The sequence below is a fragment of the Myotis brandtii genome, unplaced genomic scaffold (assembly GCF_000412655.1).
Source record: "Myotis brandtii unplaced genomic scaffold, ASM41265v1 scaffold4, whole genome shotgun sequence".
In the NCBI taxonomy this organism is placed as follows: domain Eukaryota; kingdom Metazoa; phylum Chordata; class Mammalia; order Chiroptera; family Vespertilionidae; genus Myotis; species Myotis brandtii.
The window spans coordinates 8,077,414-8,095,971 of NW_005365371.1; the positions used below are offsets into that span (position 1 = coordinate 8,077,414).

Genomic DNA, 18,558 nt, shown 5'->3' on the forward strand with positions numbered 1-18,558 from the left:
AAAGACCTCTCTTTAAACTTCACTGTACTATGAACTACTAGGATTCTTTGCAATTAATAATAAGATCCTGATAATTAGGAAGAGAAAAACTTAGTCTTGCATGGGATAGGAATGCTTTGAGGAGCACAATTTCAAGAGATATAGACTTATAGAACTATTGATGATCAGAACCTAGACAGTTTCCTAGACAGGCTTCTTAAAGGTTTCCCCACTAACTGGTAGCTATTTAAAATTGTGATTAGTGTTTACTGTACAGTAAAGTATGTTATTTTCACATGTGGGATTGGTAACTCTTGATTTATCATTTGTTGTTTAGTTTTCTTAAGTGCTTAAAATAAGCTCCCTACAAAACAAAAGGATAACTCTTCTCAACATGTCAGTTAGCTTGACTGAGCGAACCCCACTTTCAATTGCAGTCAAAACTATAGTACTTGGAGTATATTAAATATAATGCACCGGGCCTCTAGTTATCTATATTAGATAAACAGCTTTTCTCATACGTAATGGTACCTCAGCCAGGTTTGTTCCTAAAACATAAGATTGTGTTCACAGGGCATCAGAACAACTAATGAAATTTTCAAATGCTCCCAACCTTTTCCTATGGAATCCATGCAGTAAGATTCAGTTTGACAGATTCTTCTTGACTAATCTGACTGGCTGTATTCATGTCGTGAAAACATACTTAGATATTTTTCTAGATAAAGAGATTGACTAAATAGATTCCCCCCTATGCACTCATATACTTGATGGACATATTATTAACTCTGCATTTACTATCAAGTTGAGGCTGATATATATCATAATCACAGTTTCAATGGTCTAGCCAGGAATTCAGGATGTCTGACACAAATTAGCCCTGTCAATCCTACCTCTCACCACTTCTCTATTTTACCCCATTCTGCAGCCAGTCAATGTTTTTCTTATACAACCAGCATTTCATCTCTTCATCCTTATTTATTAGATCATTCATCTCTCTAAACCCTCTGCATCTTTTAGGATTAAATCAGATAGCTTTCTTATTTACTCCTTTCCATTTAACGCTCTGCTATGGCCCTTCCTACCCTGTGTTTTGTGCGCTCTCTCTCAGCTTTGAGCTCCTTGAGGGCAGGAGTTAAGAGGTCATTTCTTGCAGATGACACAGAATCAGGCAGATTGCCTGGTACAAAGTAAATATTCACCTGTTCATAGAATAAATGAACAAATTAATGCTTGAACAAATTAATCTTTGGATATTAGTTAGCAAAGAGTAATTTAAATTTGAGAAGAGAAAAAATGAAATGTCAGTAATAGAATTAAAGTGCTGTAAGATTAGTTAAGCTGAGTTAAAAGGGTTAGTAAATGTTTTGTGAACCAGTTAATCCTATCAAAGACATCTAAGATGCCTTTAACCAAAATAAATGCTTACGTTGTAACAAAGAATAAAAAAGTATTTATCTGAACAAGGGATTGTAATCCGGAAGCACAGATTCAGGTAAATTTGCTCTAGAGAGGACAAAGGAAGTCAGGGTTTCTAAAAAGCAAAAACCACAAGTGCAGCTGTCATTTAGGGCCTCCATGCAAATGAAGGATGTGGCTAGTTAACAGGGAATGATTAGGTCCAATATGTAAATGAAGGATGCAAAAACTTCAAGTGCTGTTCCCATTTAGGCCCTTGATGTATATGGATGATACTGGCTGGTGAAAGGATTGGTTCTTTTCAAAGTGAAGAATGTAGGTGATCTGGTTGCCATGGTAAGGGGGAAGTAAAATCCATAATGCAGTTTCATGGTTAGCCAAATGGTTCAACATTCATAAGTAGGACCTGCATAATGCAAAATCCTTTATAGCCTCCTGCCTTCACTTTAGTTCCCTCTACATAAATGGCTCTATCTTGGCACTTTCCATTCACAACACTCTGCTTCTTCAAAGTCTTCATATGGAGGTCAGGTCCAATAAGGTCAGGAAGTTTTCTCAACCAACCTCCCCGTCATATAGTGATTTATAGCTTTAGTTCTCATCAAAGCACTTCTCTTCCAGAGAACAGCAAATTCTTCTAAGATAGCACTGCCTAATAGAAATATTATGAGCTATATTAATTATTTAAAATATTCTAGTAATCACATTTAAAAAACAAAAAAGTGATATAAATTTTAATAATAAATTCAACCCAGTATATCCAAAATATGATCATTTCAATTTATAATCAGTACTAGAGCCCGGCCTGCACCCTCTCATAGTCCGGGACCCTCAAGGGATGTCCAACTGCCAGCTTATGTGGGGATCGGGCCTAAGCCAGCAGGCGGACATCCCTCTCGCAGTCCAGGAGCCCTTGCTCCTTACCGCCCTCCTGCTTGCTGCTTCTTACAGCTCGCCTTGCTGCTCCTTAGTGTTGCCGCAGAGGCAGGAGAGGTTCCCACCACCACCGCTGCGCTGGCCAGCTGTAAGCCCGGCTTCTGGCTGAGCGATGCTCCCCTTGTGCGAGCGCACTGACCACCCAGGGGCGGCTCCTGCATTGAGCGTCTGCCCCCCGGTGGTCAGTGCGCATCATAGTGACCAGTCATTCTGGTTGTTCTGCCCTAACAGTCTCTTATGCTTTTATTATAAAGATATGCCATTATTATCGAGATATTTTTGCATGTGTGTGGTCTTTCAAATATAGTGTTTATATTTAAAGCACATTTGAATTAGGATTAGCCATATTTTAAGTGCTCAATGACCACATATGGCTAAATGGCTGCTGTATTAGGCAGTGCACTCTTAGGATTTTCTCATCAGCTTCTGCTATCTTCTCCCCAATGCTATACCCCTTCAATTATATCTCCACTCTCTTTCATAGTACAGTTCTTAAAACTAATATTTTTTTTTACTATTGGGGAAATATTGGCTTTTCCCAGGCAAATAGGACATCCCTGGCTTTAATAGTCACTTCTTTTTATAGCTTACACTCAGAGCATTGTTTTTAAACTGTATGTGATTTTTTAAATTATATGTAATTATTAATTGTGTTTAAATTGTATGTAATTATTAATTTTACAACACAAAATTTACCATTTTAAGTGTACATTTCAGTGCCATTAAGTACATTTGCATTGCTCTACAGCTATTACTACCATCCATCTCTAAAACTTTTTCATATTTCCAAACTGAAACTCTGTACCCATTAAATATGAACTTCTCATTCTCCCTTCTTCCAGCTCTTGGCCACCATCATTCTACTTTCTGTTTCTATGAATTTAAGTACTGTAGGTATCTCACTTAAATAGAATTATAAATTATTTGTCATTTTGTGTCTAGTATATTTCACTTAGTGTAATGTCCTCAAGGTTCATCCATGCTTGTGTCAGAATTGCCTTTAAGGCTGTACAGTATTTCACCGTATGTATACATCACATTTTTTTTTATTCATTCATCCATTGATGGATGCTTTGGCTGATCCCATTTTTTGGCTATTGTAAGTAATGCTGCTATGAACATGGGTATGCAAATATCTGTTCATGTCTCTACTTTTCATTTGTTTTTGGTACATATCCAGAGGTAGAATTTTTGGATCATATGGTAATCCTAATTCTATGTTTAATTTTTTGAATAATCACCATATTGTTTCCCACAATGGCTGAGAATTTTATATTTCTACCAGCAATGTACAAAGGTTCCAGTTTCTTCACATATTTGCCAACACTTATTTTCTGTTTTTGTTTGTTTGTTTGTTTTTAGTTTTTATAATAGCCATCCTGCATTTGTTTTTATTAGCAATTTTGGATGACATTAGTAATAGTAGAGGTAACACCAAGTTGGATATTGATTGATATATGGGTATACTAATATTGTCTGATATAAAACAGTCATTTGTACATTTATTTGATGAATGGCCTTTATGCTTTTATTAAGTTCTCTCAATTAGGCATTTTAAACCCTACATTCTTATTGTCTTTGTCACTACTCACCATTTGAATTTAAGTGAAATATTCCATATGCTCTTCTACAGTCACATATCTATCTCACAACAATATAATGAATCTTATTAAATGTGTTCAATACGCTGACCATATTTTATGAGAATAAGTATGACTTATAAAACACTGTTCTTTCTGTGTAATAATCTAGCAATGGCCATGATAATTTACAGATGAATGAGCTTCAGAGCCAGTCAGGAACAATGGAGGAGAAAATGAACTGTTTATATAGATGTGAACTGAAATCACATGGTTGCATAATCACTTTTCCTATTGCTGAATAGCTAAGAAGCCATGGATTGTATTCATTACCTTTGGTGAAGGAAATCTGGAGTACTTGGAAAAACTGGGGGGGATTATTTTTTCTTTTCCTTTTTTTCTGACTTCTCTCCCATTATCATTTCTTACGTAGGATACTCTGAAAAAGGACAATAACTATTTCAATTTACCACAACAGTGTCCTATATTTACAGTGGGGTAAGATTAGAAGCATGTATTAAGGATTTTTTCCTACCCAAACTAAATTGCAGACTGAGGACTAAGAAACAAAATATAGTTTTCTATTCTTTAAATGTTATACCCTTAATGTCTTCTCTAACTCTAGATGAAAATCCTGTAGTGTAGGTTAGTAGGGACTGAAGTAAGGACTGAAGCCTTATCTATAAGGGAACAGGAATCACTAATATATGTGCGGTTCAAGAAGACTTAAGAGGTTGTACTCATAGAATTGGAAGAGGATCACGTGTACTCATTAAATGTATTACCCAGTTAAAACTTGTTTTTACAGTGGGAAGAAGAGCTCGTGATGAAAATTGTGAATAACAAACTATAATTTGAGATGTTTATAGAGGCCAAATTGGTGCCTACAATTATAACAAGTAATTATTGCCATTTTGCTTTCCAGTGTGTATGTACAGAGAGCCATCGCTACATGAAATTGGAGAAAAACAAGGGCGTTCGAGGAAAAGTTCTGGAACACCAACCATGAATGGAGGCAAAGTTGTGAATCAAGATTCAACATAGCTGAGAACTCTTCCCTTTGTCCCTCTCTCATCCCTTCCCTTTCCCCTTCTCCTTTACCCATTTTCTTCCAATAAATCCACCCAAGGAGAGAAAAATAAAATGGCACACAGGACCTAGTGGCTTCCAAAATCTTCCTTTGTGTAGGACAGGAACATTGAACCCAAGCTTTCCTGTTGCAGTGTGGTAGAAAATGCACATGCACAAAGATTAGCACACATATAAGCAAGGGGAAAATAAATAAAGACTCCACAAACATTAAAGTAAATTATGCATTTATTACTAGAGGGCTAATTGTAATGAAGACATAACTGTAATAAAGAAGAAATAAAGTTACTACCTTAAAGAAAAGGGCTTTGTAGAATTGAATTTACAAATTGATGTAATACCCTAAATAGCTTAAGCTCTTGGTAATGCTGTGATGAGTGCTTTGTTTTGATTTTGTATTTTCTTTGGGTATCTGAAATTAACACATTATTACATCCTGTTTTCAGGATGTTTTTAAACCATGATATTGAACATTTACTTATAGATTTTTAATGCCTCGAAGATATGTAATAAGGAATCACTTAACATCAAGAAAAATTTAAAAATTTATTTTTGAAGTTATTATTTAAAATTGTTTTAGACAAAGGATAGTCTTCTGTTCAATCTAATGGTATTAACAAATTTAATTCCTTCATAAAAAGTTTCAGATTCTCTTAAGAGAATGTCATATTTTTATCAAAGATATTAACCTAGGATCTCATTTTTTTTATTAATTTAGATAATTTTTTTTCTAAGACTGAAGTAAATTTTTGGAATTATTTGTTATTACCATGCCTGGGCAATGATGTACAATTTACATGCTCTTACTATTTGGTCTGATTTTTGACTTTGTGGACAACTTTGAGAGTATAGGTGCATGTCTAGTTGTCTTAGAGAGAATTTTTATCATCTCTTGCAGCAGGAAAGAAGGAAGAGGAATTTTACATAAGAAAATACACCCTAGAAAATTGGACAAAGCAAATTATGTCTGCCTTTGTAACTTACCAGAGTTTTATGTATACAGCATTTTCCAAACTCTGCCATGATGTTGGGAGGCATGACTGTGAAATTCCTAACTTACTATTTTATGAAGCAGATGGATACATATCCTTGTTTATAAGTCTAGGTGACAATAAGTGTGTTTCCTTGGGTACTTGTAATAGACTTAATTTTTCAGGGGTTTAGAGAAACAATATGGAATTTACAACTATGGTTTCAACAGACAGGGTTGTATGAGCAGCTAAAAGTAGCAAAAAAAAAAAAACTCAGTGTAAGGCAAATGCATAGTTAGGAATACTGAAGTATTAGAAAATATTAGGGAAGAAATTAACATTATTCACTTGCCTTGGAAAAAATAGATCTACTTAGTCCTACAAATCAGGAATGGTGTAGAGACATCCAAATTAAAATAAAACAAAACAGGATGTTAGAAAAATGTATGCTGATTCATGGATATTATTGAGAAGACTTAGCATGTTACTTCTCCTGTAATTCTACTGTCCGGCATGTATTGCTCCAAATATTACTCCCTAAAATGTATACTCTTTGAAGACACTCTAGGTCCTCACTTCAATGACCTTGCCATTGGTTGCTGTATTCTTTCAAGGTCACCACAGTTACTCTCACTCTACACAATCATTATTCTCCAATAGTGGTTCCTGTACTTCACCAAGTATTCCATTAATGTTATCAGGAGATTAGCAGAAAACAAAATGGAAGAATTTGCCTAATCAGTTGCAAAGAATGAAAGTTATGTATCTAGGCAAGGATTTTGAGCACAAATTTGCAAGAAATATTTGTTTAACCAAAATACTTGGAAAGTAACAAATAAAGACATTGAAATTAAAGAAAAAAGGGAATGTTGGAAAAGAATGCCCTTGTAAAAAAAACAAACACAAACAAACAAACAAACAAACAAACAAAAACCTGGTTGTATTTCTCCTTGTCACTCTTGATTCAACTTGATTATAAATGCACCTGTCACTTTCAGGACCAAACAAATCCCAAGCACAAAGCCTTATTTTCTTTAAAGACATAAAAAGGAGACTTCTACAAAATGGGTCACAGGCTCATTTAGCATGAAAAGACTTATGGGGCTATGTCCACACACATGTATACACTCACCACAAACTCATCGGTAACACCATTTTCACAAAGTGTTATCAATTACTCAGATGACTTCATGACAGAATACATTTAATCCAGTTAAATATTATGAAAAATATGATAGAGGTATGAATCTGCAATAGAATTCTTCCATGTGTTTTCAGTAGCTGCTTGTTTGTCATCTAGAGTCATTTGTTTCCTTCCTGACAGCAGTTAAGAAGCAGAGTTCTAACTCCCCAATTTTTATATATTTTTTCCTCTATATCATTTAAGCAAATGTTCATCACAGTAAAATGTTTTGGATGTTAGCTTTGTCTTAGTTACAGTTAAGTTCAGAGAATAAGTCAGAAACATATTACATTATCACATGAACCTGACTGTGGTTTAGAGCACAGGTGAGCATTTGCTTAACTACTGCTTCCTTTGTGAGCACTCAAAACCTGTCATAGAAAACATCAGTATTCAAAGTCTAGGTTTTTTTTTAAAAAAAAATTAGCAAATGTAAACATAATTATCTGGTTTTCTCCAAAAACATGAGCCAGTTTAAATAGTTTATTTTCAGGTTTATTCAAGTAAAAGAATTCTTTACTTTGATATATTCATTATTCCAAATTCTGGGTCTCAGTTCATCCCTTAATTATTCTCCTATAAGTGAAGTAAGCTTTTTAAAAAAATTAATTCTCAGGAGAAACATGACTTCTAGCAAAGCTTTGTAATTGGCTCTGTACCTATATGTTAAGACATGTTTAGCCCAAGAGTCCTTATTATAACATGTTTTGAAATCACTGGGCTTAAGAATGAGAACAAAACTTTTGAGACTCTCACAAAATCGTTTTCTGGCCAATATACCCAATTTGCTTGTTAAGCTAGAAGTTTGAGGTCTTGAAACAAAATGGTTCTTTAGCTCATTTGCTAATTCAGAGACTTTTGTGACTCTGGAAACTGGAGGATAGCAAGCAAACCTATTCGTGATCTCCGTAATAGTTTGGGTTGTGGATTTTACATATGAATTTTATAGCACATTTTTTAGCCACAAAGACCTGGCCCAATAAAGAGATGTCAATTGATTAACATTGTGATGCTTTATGGACCTCCTTATAACCCAGATAGCTTTTTAGAAGAACTGTGTTGAAGACAATGACAATGCTGTAGATAGGTATTATATATAGATGGGTGAGCTTGTGGTGCCTCTAGCAAGAGATGAGAATATTAAGACAAAGTCAAAGGATCAAGAATGGCTTAACATGTATTGAAAAGTTTGAAGGTCCTAACTTAGGACCACTGATTTCTTGGTGAAGAAGCATGACTACATCAACAGTAATTTTTTTTTTAAACACAGACCCAGAAATAATGAATCTATTATTGCACTTTTATGGCTTAATGTACCAGGCCTTGCTCTGAGAAAGGTTTCCATGAAGTTGCTTCATTTCATCTGCACAAGGTGAAACACATTCAAGCATAAAAATTCCCCGCTCATTGTAATATCATAAAAAGCTGAGATTGTAAATAGCGTTTTTTAAAAATCAAAATGACATTTAAAACAGTGGATTGTTCTACAAATATATATGTGTAAATATACATATGCTTCTGAAATAAGGACTTATTATATAGGATTTTTATTTGATTTGTGGTATTTAGTTATAGGTAATCAAAAATAAAGAGATTTGAATGTAAAACTTTATATATAAATGTATATTTCTAATGATAGTATAAATTGCCACTTTATAATAAAAGAAGAAACAGGTGGGAACAATAGTCAAAGCACATGCTCCTTCAGAACTTCATGATCTGAATCCCTTTTTTGATGCAGAGGCAATTATTTTTTTATTTCTAAAAAGTTATATTATAAACCTATACTTCCTGAAACAGATTCCATGATAAGTCATAGCAAATTGAAACTTTATGTTTGAGGGCAGGAAAAAGATGCTAAACGCTGATCTTTATTTTTTCAGGATTTTTTCCTGGAGCCCAAGTTAAATATTCAATATGTAAGATCTAAAATAAGTGAAAATTGGTAATGTTCAGAGATGGCATGTTGATTTTTGGTATCAAACAGAAGCAAAAATATATTTGACATTATACTAATAGCATAAAATAATGTCATAGATTTCACCATTAGATGTTTTATTAGTTGGAAAGAATGAATTGATGCTTCTTTGTCTTCACTCCAAGCACAACCTAAAAAGACAGTGACATTCATTTCACTTAAAGTTGTTCAAAAGTCCAAAATATACTCCCATGAGTAGAATCGGTATTAGCTCCATTACAAGGTTCAATGTTGCAGTCTTAAGAAATTATTGACACTGAAATGTTTAATAAACATGTTGTATGAGAAACTGAACAAATTCATGTTTTGTTTTTGCATTAAAGCACAGATTATTCAAATTATGGCTTTTTGAGATCAGATTTGTAAAATGTTTATACATCCCAACCTTCCTAAACTAAAAAGCAATTATAATCTTGAGATGCTCATGCATGTACATAAAATACTTGCACTTTTTTTACATTAAATTTATTTGGGAAGTGTCTCTCCTTTTTTTAATGTGTTTATCCTATTATGTCACTGAAAAAGTGCTGTGCCTTATTAAAAAATAAAAAAATGCCTTTATAGGTGGGGAATTAAGTAAAAAATTTTTGAACACTGCAGTCAAAAGTAAAAATTAGTTTCTAAATATAAAGTCACTGTGGTAAATCTAACACTTCTCTTTTTTTAAGATTAAAAAGTAGAGCACATTCATTTATTCATAATTTACTACATACTCAGTTGAGTTTAGGGATCATACACTAAATTATAGTCTCCCCAAATCCAAAAAAAGGCAGAAATATAAATAAATAATGTAATGCTAGAAAGTGTTGCAAAAGGTATATTACTAAGATTTTGTTGTTGTTGTTGTTAATCCTCACCTGAGGATATTTTCCATTGATTTTTAGAGAGAGTGGAAGGAGAGGGGGAGAGACAGGGAGGGAGAAACATCAGTGTTAGAGAGACACATCAATTGGTTGCAGAGACAGGGAGGGAGAAACATCAGTGTTAGACACATCAATTGGTTGCCTCCCAAAACTGAGATATGTGCCCTTGTCCGGAATTGAACCCTGGACCTTTTGGGTTGTGGGTAGATGCTCTATCCACTGAGCCAAACATGCCAGGGTCCTTAGATTTTATATACAACCGATTATGCAACAAGGACACCTAGAGGGAAGACAAGGGTTGAAAAAAGATTAGGTTTTACTGAGTAATAAAAGACAATAAGTAGGGGAAATATGTTGAAGAAAAGTTATGGAGACAAAAAAAATAGGACTTGCTTAGGAAATACTTATGAATGAAACAAGGAAAGAATGTTCAGATGAGGTGGTGGGAGGTGGGTGGGAAACTGAGTTGAGATTAATAAAAAGGAAAAGTTATTCAAAGTTTGGTGAATGCACTCTGGATGTGTTTGAGCCTTGTTATTTGTTAGGATGCTGGTTGCATCATAACAGAATCTCCAAAACAAATGGCCTTCATCTAGGGGTTCACAGTATTATTGCTGAGACTTAATTTGCCCATTGTTCTCTCAGCTCTGCTACATCCATTTATAATGCCTTCTCTCTTGGAGCCAGGAATTCTTTTACAAGTTGCAGACACCACATATTTATGACATCTATTTTCTTTTATAATCCCCCAGAGCACATCTCCTCAATCCTCCCAAATTGGGCCTTCAGTCCATAACTGAATGAACTACTGTAACCAGGAATTTGAGATATGTTGACTGGTTTTAGTCATCTGGTGCCTTTACCTAGACTTATAGGTGAGAAGTATTTTTCCAAAGATACAGGTCTGCATAAATGAGCAGTGAATATTTGAATGAAATTCAGAGTGACTTATTAAGAGGAAATGAAAATGAATGATGAGTAACAAAAAAACCCCCAGCAAATCTCCATAATCTATTAATGAATATAATTCCTAGCACAGCTGATTGGATAGTCAAAAAACTGGCAGAGAATTTCAAAACTGTTGATGACTCAAAGCCACTTTCATAGGCCAGGAGGTATTAACAAAGGCATTGAGGATTCAATTCCTTTAGCATTATGAAATGCCTGCTATGCCAAAGGCACTGTGAGGGTCACTGAGGAAGCTATAAACAGATGCAATTATAAACAAAAGTGATCCATTGGACAATAACTCAATATATCTAGTATGGCCAATGCATATAGATGACCATCACAAAGAGGACTAGAAGATGCATTTTGGCTATTCTAAATCAGAAGTTTTTGTCATATCTACATTTTCATAAGCATATAAACCCTGCTCACATTAGGTAATTACAAAATGTGAAGGCTCTTTGGGACCTCTGAAACCTGGGACAGCAATACATGCCATTGTCGAGTCTTCTCTACAAATGATAGCATTCATTTGAACATTTTGAGTGTTGTTAAATATACTAATTTCCCAAAGCAGCTTATTCCATTTCTGGGCAATACTAGTTTTATAATGTTTTTACTTACATGAAGTAAGTTGTTCTGTAGCTTCTAACCATTGTGTTAAATTTCATCCTTAGGGCTCTTCAATGTCACTTTAATTCCCCAACTACAAGAAAGTCTTAGATATTTGCAGATCACTGTCATTCTTTCTCACTCTTCTCTTCAAGTAGTTTCTGCTCATGTGAAATATTTTCAGTTATTTTAAATATTTTGTTTCTTTATTATTCTACTCAAACTCTAATAACTTGGAGTGCACAATGCAACATGATGTTTCTAAAATAATCTACCTGGTCTGAAACACTTCCTCATTCTTGATATTATGTAAAACAGTGTTCTATAAAATTACATCTACTTTTTGACAACCTCATCTAAAAAATTTTTAACATTCAAGTTAATTTCTATTTTTTACCTTTTCATCTCTATGAATCAAACTAAGGCAAAGGTGTGTCAACAGGCGGATAATGATAATTCTAAACTGAGTAGGTTTGACAAACCTAACTCCAATAGACACATATTAAAAAATTTCCAGATATACTACCAAATTGCCATTCAATGATTAATCATGAATCCTCTAGTTAACTTTGTGTTATCCTACCTAATTTTGTGTGACCCAATCAATCTGTTTTCAGGGATTAACCACAATGCATTTTCTTTTCTCAAATCACTTACCTGGGGCAAGGTTTCAGAGGTGATCATTCTGATATAAAGTTTTATCCTTAGAAAAGATGTGCTCTTATAGGAGCCATGGTTTTACTCCATTTTAATTAAAGTTTCTCTCCTAGTTACTGTTAATTTAAACTAACAATCCCTTACACACAAGAATCAGACTTCTCAGGATTATTACTTAGTTTCTCAATGACTTGTTATTTTAAATTTTATTTACTTGTTTCAATACAAGTTGGAGAAAAATCAGGTTTACTGAAAATAATACAATAATTAATAAATAATAATATAAGAATAAACTCTGTGTTTCACAAACAACTGTAGCCCTACTTTTGCCCTGCCCTGTAATTATTTCCAGATCTCTTCAAATTCCTATTCAAAGTTTGCTTCTCTGAGTCAGCTTACAGTGTTCTGGTGCACATTCACAAAAGCTCCTAAACTGGTAACATTTCTGAAGCTTTGAGGACCTGAAAATTCTTTTTGCTTGCCTTTGTCTAGGAGTGACAACTGGGTGGGCATCCAACCCTTGGGTGACCTTCTTTCATAAAACTCCTTTGGTTTTCTGCTGACCTACTTTGTTTTTTGTTTTTTTGTTTTTTGTATTTGTTTTTGTGGAGGGGATTGCTCTATTTGAAAGTAATATGCATTCTCTGAGCAAAAGCTTTCATGATTATTTTTCTTGGAAATTTTAAATATTATCAGTATTATGTTATTTTTTACTGCTTTTGACAAGCTGATCTCAAAGATAATATTGATTACTTAATTACTGTGCCATGTCCCTCATATACATATTCATATACAGTCATCTGCCTTCAGAGAAGTGTGTTATTGGTGATTTTGTCCTTATGCGAACATTATAGAGTGCACTTACACAACCTAGGTGGTATATAGCCCACTGTAATTGCATGTGCTCTACTTTTATAGGACTCACAGCAAAGTAGGCTTGTTCACAGCAACTTCACCACAGAAAACGCTGAGTAATTGTAGCCTACACCTTGGTAATTGGCATTTCTTTTTGTAATGCAAGTGCCTGACAGAGCTTTGACTGCACAGACATCCACTACAATGAGGCTATTTGGAATAAACCCAGTGCCAGTCACAGGACAAAGTAAAGAGTCAGCCACCTGCCCCCACTGAGGCCCCTCTGTTTTGGAAAACTTAATTTTAATAACTGACTTTCTGGGTTATTTGTTTATTTTCTCTTCACACATTTTAAATTCCCACTCTTTTTTTTTTAATTCTCACCAATGAAAATCTTAGGCCTCCAAGCTGAACCTCAATGAAAGCAGAACTCCAGGCCTATGTTGGCTCCAGCTGACTCATTTGGCTCTCTCTCCCCACTGTGTGCCCTCTGGTGTGCTTTGTATGCTTCAGGGCCTATAATAAATTCATTTTTTCTTCAAAGTTTTCTAATGGTTATTGCTGAAGGCATCTTGCAATGATGATAATAAGAACCACAAGAGTCAGGTCCAGTTTAACATTGTCTGTGGGAGGCTCACTGGGGCCCGGGTGAGTGCCCCAGGTATTTTTAGGAGATGACTTTACTATCCAAAGGCCTAGACCTGCACAAAACAGTAATACATTGCACTAACTTCTCAGGAAGGCTATAATGTCACTAGGCCATAGGACTTTTTCAGTTCCATTATAATCTTACTAGAGGCCTGGTGCATGAATTTGTGCACATAGAAAAGAAATTAATTAGAAGAAATATTCTACAATCGCTATTTGTCCTTTCTCTATAATAGAAGTGTCAACCAAATTCATGATCAACAATGACAGATGGAAACACACGCATGTGATTGGCACCAGCAAGAGCTTTATATAGAGAGATAAACTTGCTTAATTAGACCTGCTTTCTGATTTAGCTAAACTTTTTCCAGCCCAGTGAAGCACCCAACTTCTCTTTCAGGTAATTGTCAGCAACACAACAGTAAATATCAACACGAAGAAGATTATTATTATAGATCATGCAGGGAGAACAAAGGGTAAAATATTTAATTGCAGCAGTGTTTGACTATATTCTATGCAGTGAGAAAACCTGCAGTCATTTTCAAGGTCCACCATTTCTTCTTTTCAGTCAGGTCAAGTTTCTAAACTTTCTAAATCTCCATTTTCTGGCTAATGAAAAGAAAATAGGATTCCACTGAGTCTCCTATCTACCTACTCCAGGACTTCAGTGAGGATCAAATGGGATGAAGCATGGGAAAACACTTCACAGACATTTGGTTAAAGTGTAAAATGTTTGCACCTGGCTATAAAGAAAGTCATGTTCTTGGGCTGAAGAAACTCCAAGGAAGCTAGTCACTAGAGAGAGGAAGCCTGGCGTTGCTACTTGGCGTCATTACCCGGAGCCCACAGCGACTGTTCGTGGGTTGGGCTGGGCGGTGGGCTGTGGGCCACATTTTGAGCCATGGGGTCTCAGCAGTGTTGGCTGCGATTTGGTGGGCTGTTGCTCCAGGGTGGTGGCAGGGCCTGTGTCTCACTTGGGGGAAGCCGAGTGTTGCTTTGTCGGTGCCAGGTATGCGGTGCCGTTTCTTTGTAAATGGCCGGTGCCCATCATGGCAGCTCCTGCATTGAGTGTCTGCCTCTGGTGGTCAGTGCACATCATAGTGACTGCTCGAATGGTCAGAGGGACACTTAGCATATTAGCCTTTTATATATATATAGATAGACCTCCACCTTTGGTATATGTGTTCTTTCATTCACCTAAGTGCCATTATGTGGCACATGACTGTATTAGCTCTGCCTCTTAATTGCTATTTGTTGTCTTTAATAATATGTCCTTGCCAGGCTGGTGTTGCTCAGTGGTTGAGTGTCGACCTATGAGTCAGGAGGTCATGGTTTGATTCCCAGTCAAGGCATATGCCTGAGTTGCAGGCTTGATCTCCAGTGTGGGACATGCAGGAGTCAGTCAATCGATGTCTCATCAATGTTTTTCTCTTTCTTTCTCTCCCTCCCTCCTTCCCTTCTACTCTCTCTGAAGAAAAAAATAAGAATTCCATTTATAGTAGCATCACAAGGAATAAAATATTTAGAAATAAATTTGATCTAATTCATGAGCATGGAATGACATTCCATTTACTTTAGTCTGCATTTATTTTCTTCAACAATATTTTATAATTTTCAATGTAATTTTACTTTCAAAAACTTTTTTGACCAAGCAATGTGTCTCTCTCACATTGATGTTTCTTTCTCTCTGTCTCTCTGCCTCCCTTCCACTCCCTCTAAAAATCAATGCGGAAATAAATGTCCTTGAATGAGGATTAACAACAACCACAAAAATGTCAGTACTACCCAGGCCACTTATGTAATCCCTATTAAAATCCTAATGACTTTTTGTTTTTTTGGAGAAAGAGAAAAATACATCCCAAAAATTCATATGGAATTTCAGGGGACCCTGAAGAGCCAAAACAATATTGATAATGAGAAATAAAGTTGGAGGTCTCACAACTCCTGATTTCAAAACTGAATACAGAGCTACAGTGATCAAAACAGCATGGTATTGTCATAATTTAAACATATAAACTAATGGATTAGAATAAAGGCCTCAGAAACAAACACTTGCATATGTGATCAGAGAAGCATAAAAAGACCTACAAAGGAGAACACACTAAAAGGAAGTATTTAATACATGAAATATACTTCAGCCAATCTATACTTTGGCTTGTCTCTGTCAATTCCATATTCATTTCTTGTTTCATCTTTTTGCTCTGGCATCTCCAAATTGTCACACCACTTGTTTGACTAATGTAGCTCCTAGTTTATTTTTTTCCCCTAATTGTTTTAGTATTTTCTTTGGGCAGATAACCCTGGAACAAGCTAGCACAAATTCTGTTTGCTCAGCATATCTAGTTTAGTAGGAGAATGACCATCTTAATACCCCTATTTGATGGGCTCACTGAGGTACACTCCCACCTACAATATTATCAGATAGCTTGTGCTAGCACTTTTGGGTACATATATAATCTTAGCATGGAATTACGGACAAGGGTGACACTGACCAACCATCCATCTTAAATGCTAGAGCTATTTCTGACTTGGCTCAAAATAAATGACTGTAGCCTGAAGGAGTACAGCCTACATAGTTGTCTGTGGATTTGTATGTTTGCAGGGAACAGGTGCTCTGAGTGAAAGTGCATGTGCCTCTTTGGTGCAGGGTATGTAGTTATCTGAACCTAGGTTGCAATGCAGGAATTGGAGGGGTTAGCTCTCCCCTCTTCCTGCTTCCCCAGTTCATTGTCTCTACAACTAAACCTAGATTCTGGTCAAGTGCTTGTATCTGTCCTCCAGGAGAAAAGCACCATGATGAAATCATCAATCAAAATGCATAAGGTGATTTAATTTTCAGGTCTTTTCCATTTCTTTAAGGAAACAAAGGGACCTATTCATTTACTATTGTAGGATCTATTCAGTGGTTCTTAATCCTGATTGCATATTAGAATCACCTAACCTCAGGTCCTTTCCCTTCCCAACCTCAAATTGTGATGTAATTGGTTCAGAGTGAAGATAGATGATTCTCATCTGTAGCAGTTGAGAACTACCCTACTAAATAAACTCCTACAAAAGCATTGTTAATATTTAGTAAGTGACTATTTAGAATGGATGAGTTGGCTGATCTATTCAGTGGTTCTTAATCTTGATTGCATATTAGAATCACCTAACCTCGGGTCCTTTCCCTTCCCAACCTCAAATTGTGATGTAATTGGTTCAAAAGTGAAGATAGATGATTCTCATCTGTAGCAGCTGAGAACTACCCTACTAAATAAACTCCTACAAAAGCATTGTTAATATTTAGTAAGTGACTATTTAGAATGGATGAGTCTGGATTTCCACACAACTGGTGAGTAGTCAATATCCTGTGAAGGTTATGAATAGAAAACTCCCTTTCTTTTTTTTAAAAAAAATATTTATTTACTAAGTTGATTGAGATGAAAAACTCCCTTAACTCCCTTTCTGAGGAGGATTAGACAGTTTAACAGCAGGTGATATTACATGCTAAGCCAGTGTAATGTCCGTGTTGTACTCTGGCATCTTGCCTGATCTAGAGATGGTGTAATGGAATATTCAGAGATTTCTTGATAAGGAACTTAGTCTTACATTAAACTCTTGTCTACACAGAGTTGATTCAAGGACAATTACTTCTGAGTGCGGAGGGCTGTTTGTTTAAACTGCCCCATTAAATGGGTGCTTATTTCTGCACAAGATATTAGGATCTGGATGAGGTCAATAAAGTGTGGTTGCTGTCTTGAAGCAGTAGTTCTCAAAGTCATCAAGGGCATCCGTGAAGTATCTGGATCTTTGCAGAAAACTGGCTTTATTTCTTGTCTCTGCTGTCCTGGCGCACAATGCCATTTTGTTCAGAGTGAACGTGCTGAGAAAGGCTTCTCTGTTACTTGGAAAGAAGTTCGCTTTCCCCAGACAGTGAAATCCTGGCTGCGAGCTGTCTCTTAGCACTGTGACTTGTCTGATTTATCCACTTGGAACAGACCATCAATCCCCAGGACAGAATTAAATTTCAATAGCTTTTTCCTCATGTTCACTCAGAGCACCTGTCCCCTGTAAACAAAATTGTCATCCCTGATATTTTCTTCACTGCCCAGTTCCACATTTTAGAAATCAAGCAAGAAAAGAGTGCTGTGTGTCTGCTCCAGAAAGCTAAGTAATTCAATAGTTCTTGGTCCTGTATTCTATCTTTTAAACCCATCTACCCTGTATTTCTCCAGTCCTTGCCCTTATCTTTTCCATCAGAAATACAGCTCCGTAAGGCTCATAAGCCCCTTACTTTTCCCCAATGATGAGAAAGGGGAAAATTAGGAATTTACTTCAGGTTTTTCTGTGTTCCTGGGCTCAGAACCTGCTGAATGCAAGGAATGTGCATCAAAAGAATATACAGGGTGTTTCTAAACTGTATACACACTTTAACAGCTGATAACTCACTTAATTTTGAAAATGAATTGTATGTTAATAAACACTGACTTTTTAATCATTCAAAGTATGTATACATTTTTGGGGACACCCTGTATGTACCTGAGAACCGGCACTTTCCCTGCCTTATCACAGTGCTAGCCAACTCTTCTCAGGAAAAGCATGAGAAAACTTGGTCCCTTATTTTCCAACAGGAGAGAATAGAAATTGGATCAGACGTAGCCTGACCATTACATGGTTTAATGCCCTTTCATCCATCTTTGACTCTGCCCTTGTATGGGTATGTTTTTCAGTGGATCTCCTAGTATCACACAGCCCTGCCACAGGCTCAGGACTCCATTTCCAGTGAATTCTTAAATCAGTCCTGACAGGATGCAGCCTAGTTGTTCCACTCTCCTCCTCCTCCTCCTCCTCCCCCTCCTCCTCC

The 18,558-nt window shown here is 35.9% G+C and overlaps 1 protein-coding gene across 3 annotated transcripts in view; it reads left to right on the plus strand.

Moving 5' to 3' along the window:
• The window catches only part of FGF12 (fibroblast growth factor 12), a 550,024-nt gene extending 540,411 nt beyond the window's left edge, over positions 1 to 9,613 (plus strand). For all 3 annotated transcript variants that reach the window (XM_005873210.2, XM_005873209.2, XM_005873207.2), the window contains one exon: positions 4,837 to 9,613. In XM_005873210.2, coding sequence (XP_005873272.1) covers positions 4,837 to 4,955 — 119 coding nt within the window. In that variant the 3' untranslated portion in view covers positions 4,956 to 9,613. The remainder of the gene's footprint in view (positions 1 to 4,836) is intronic.
• The last annotated feature ends 8,945 nt before the right edge of the window (positions 9,614 to 18,558 follow it).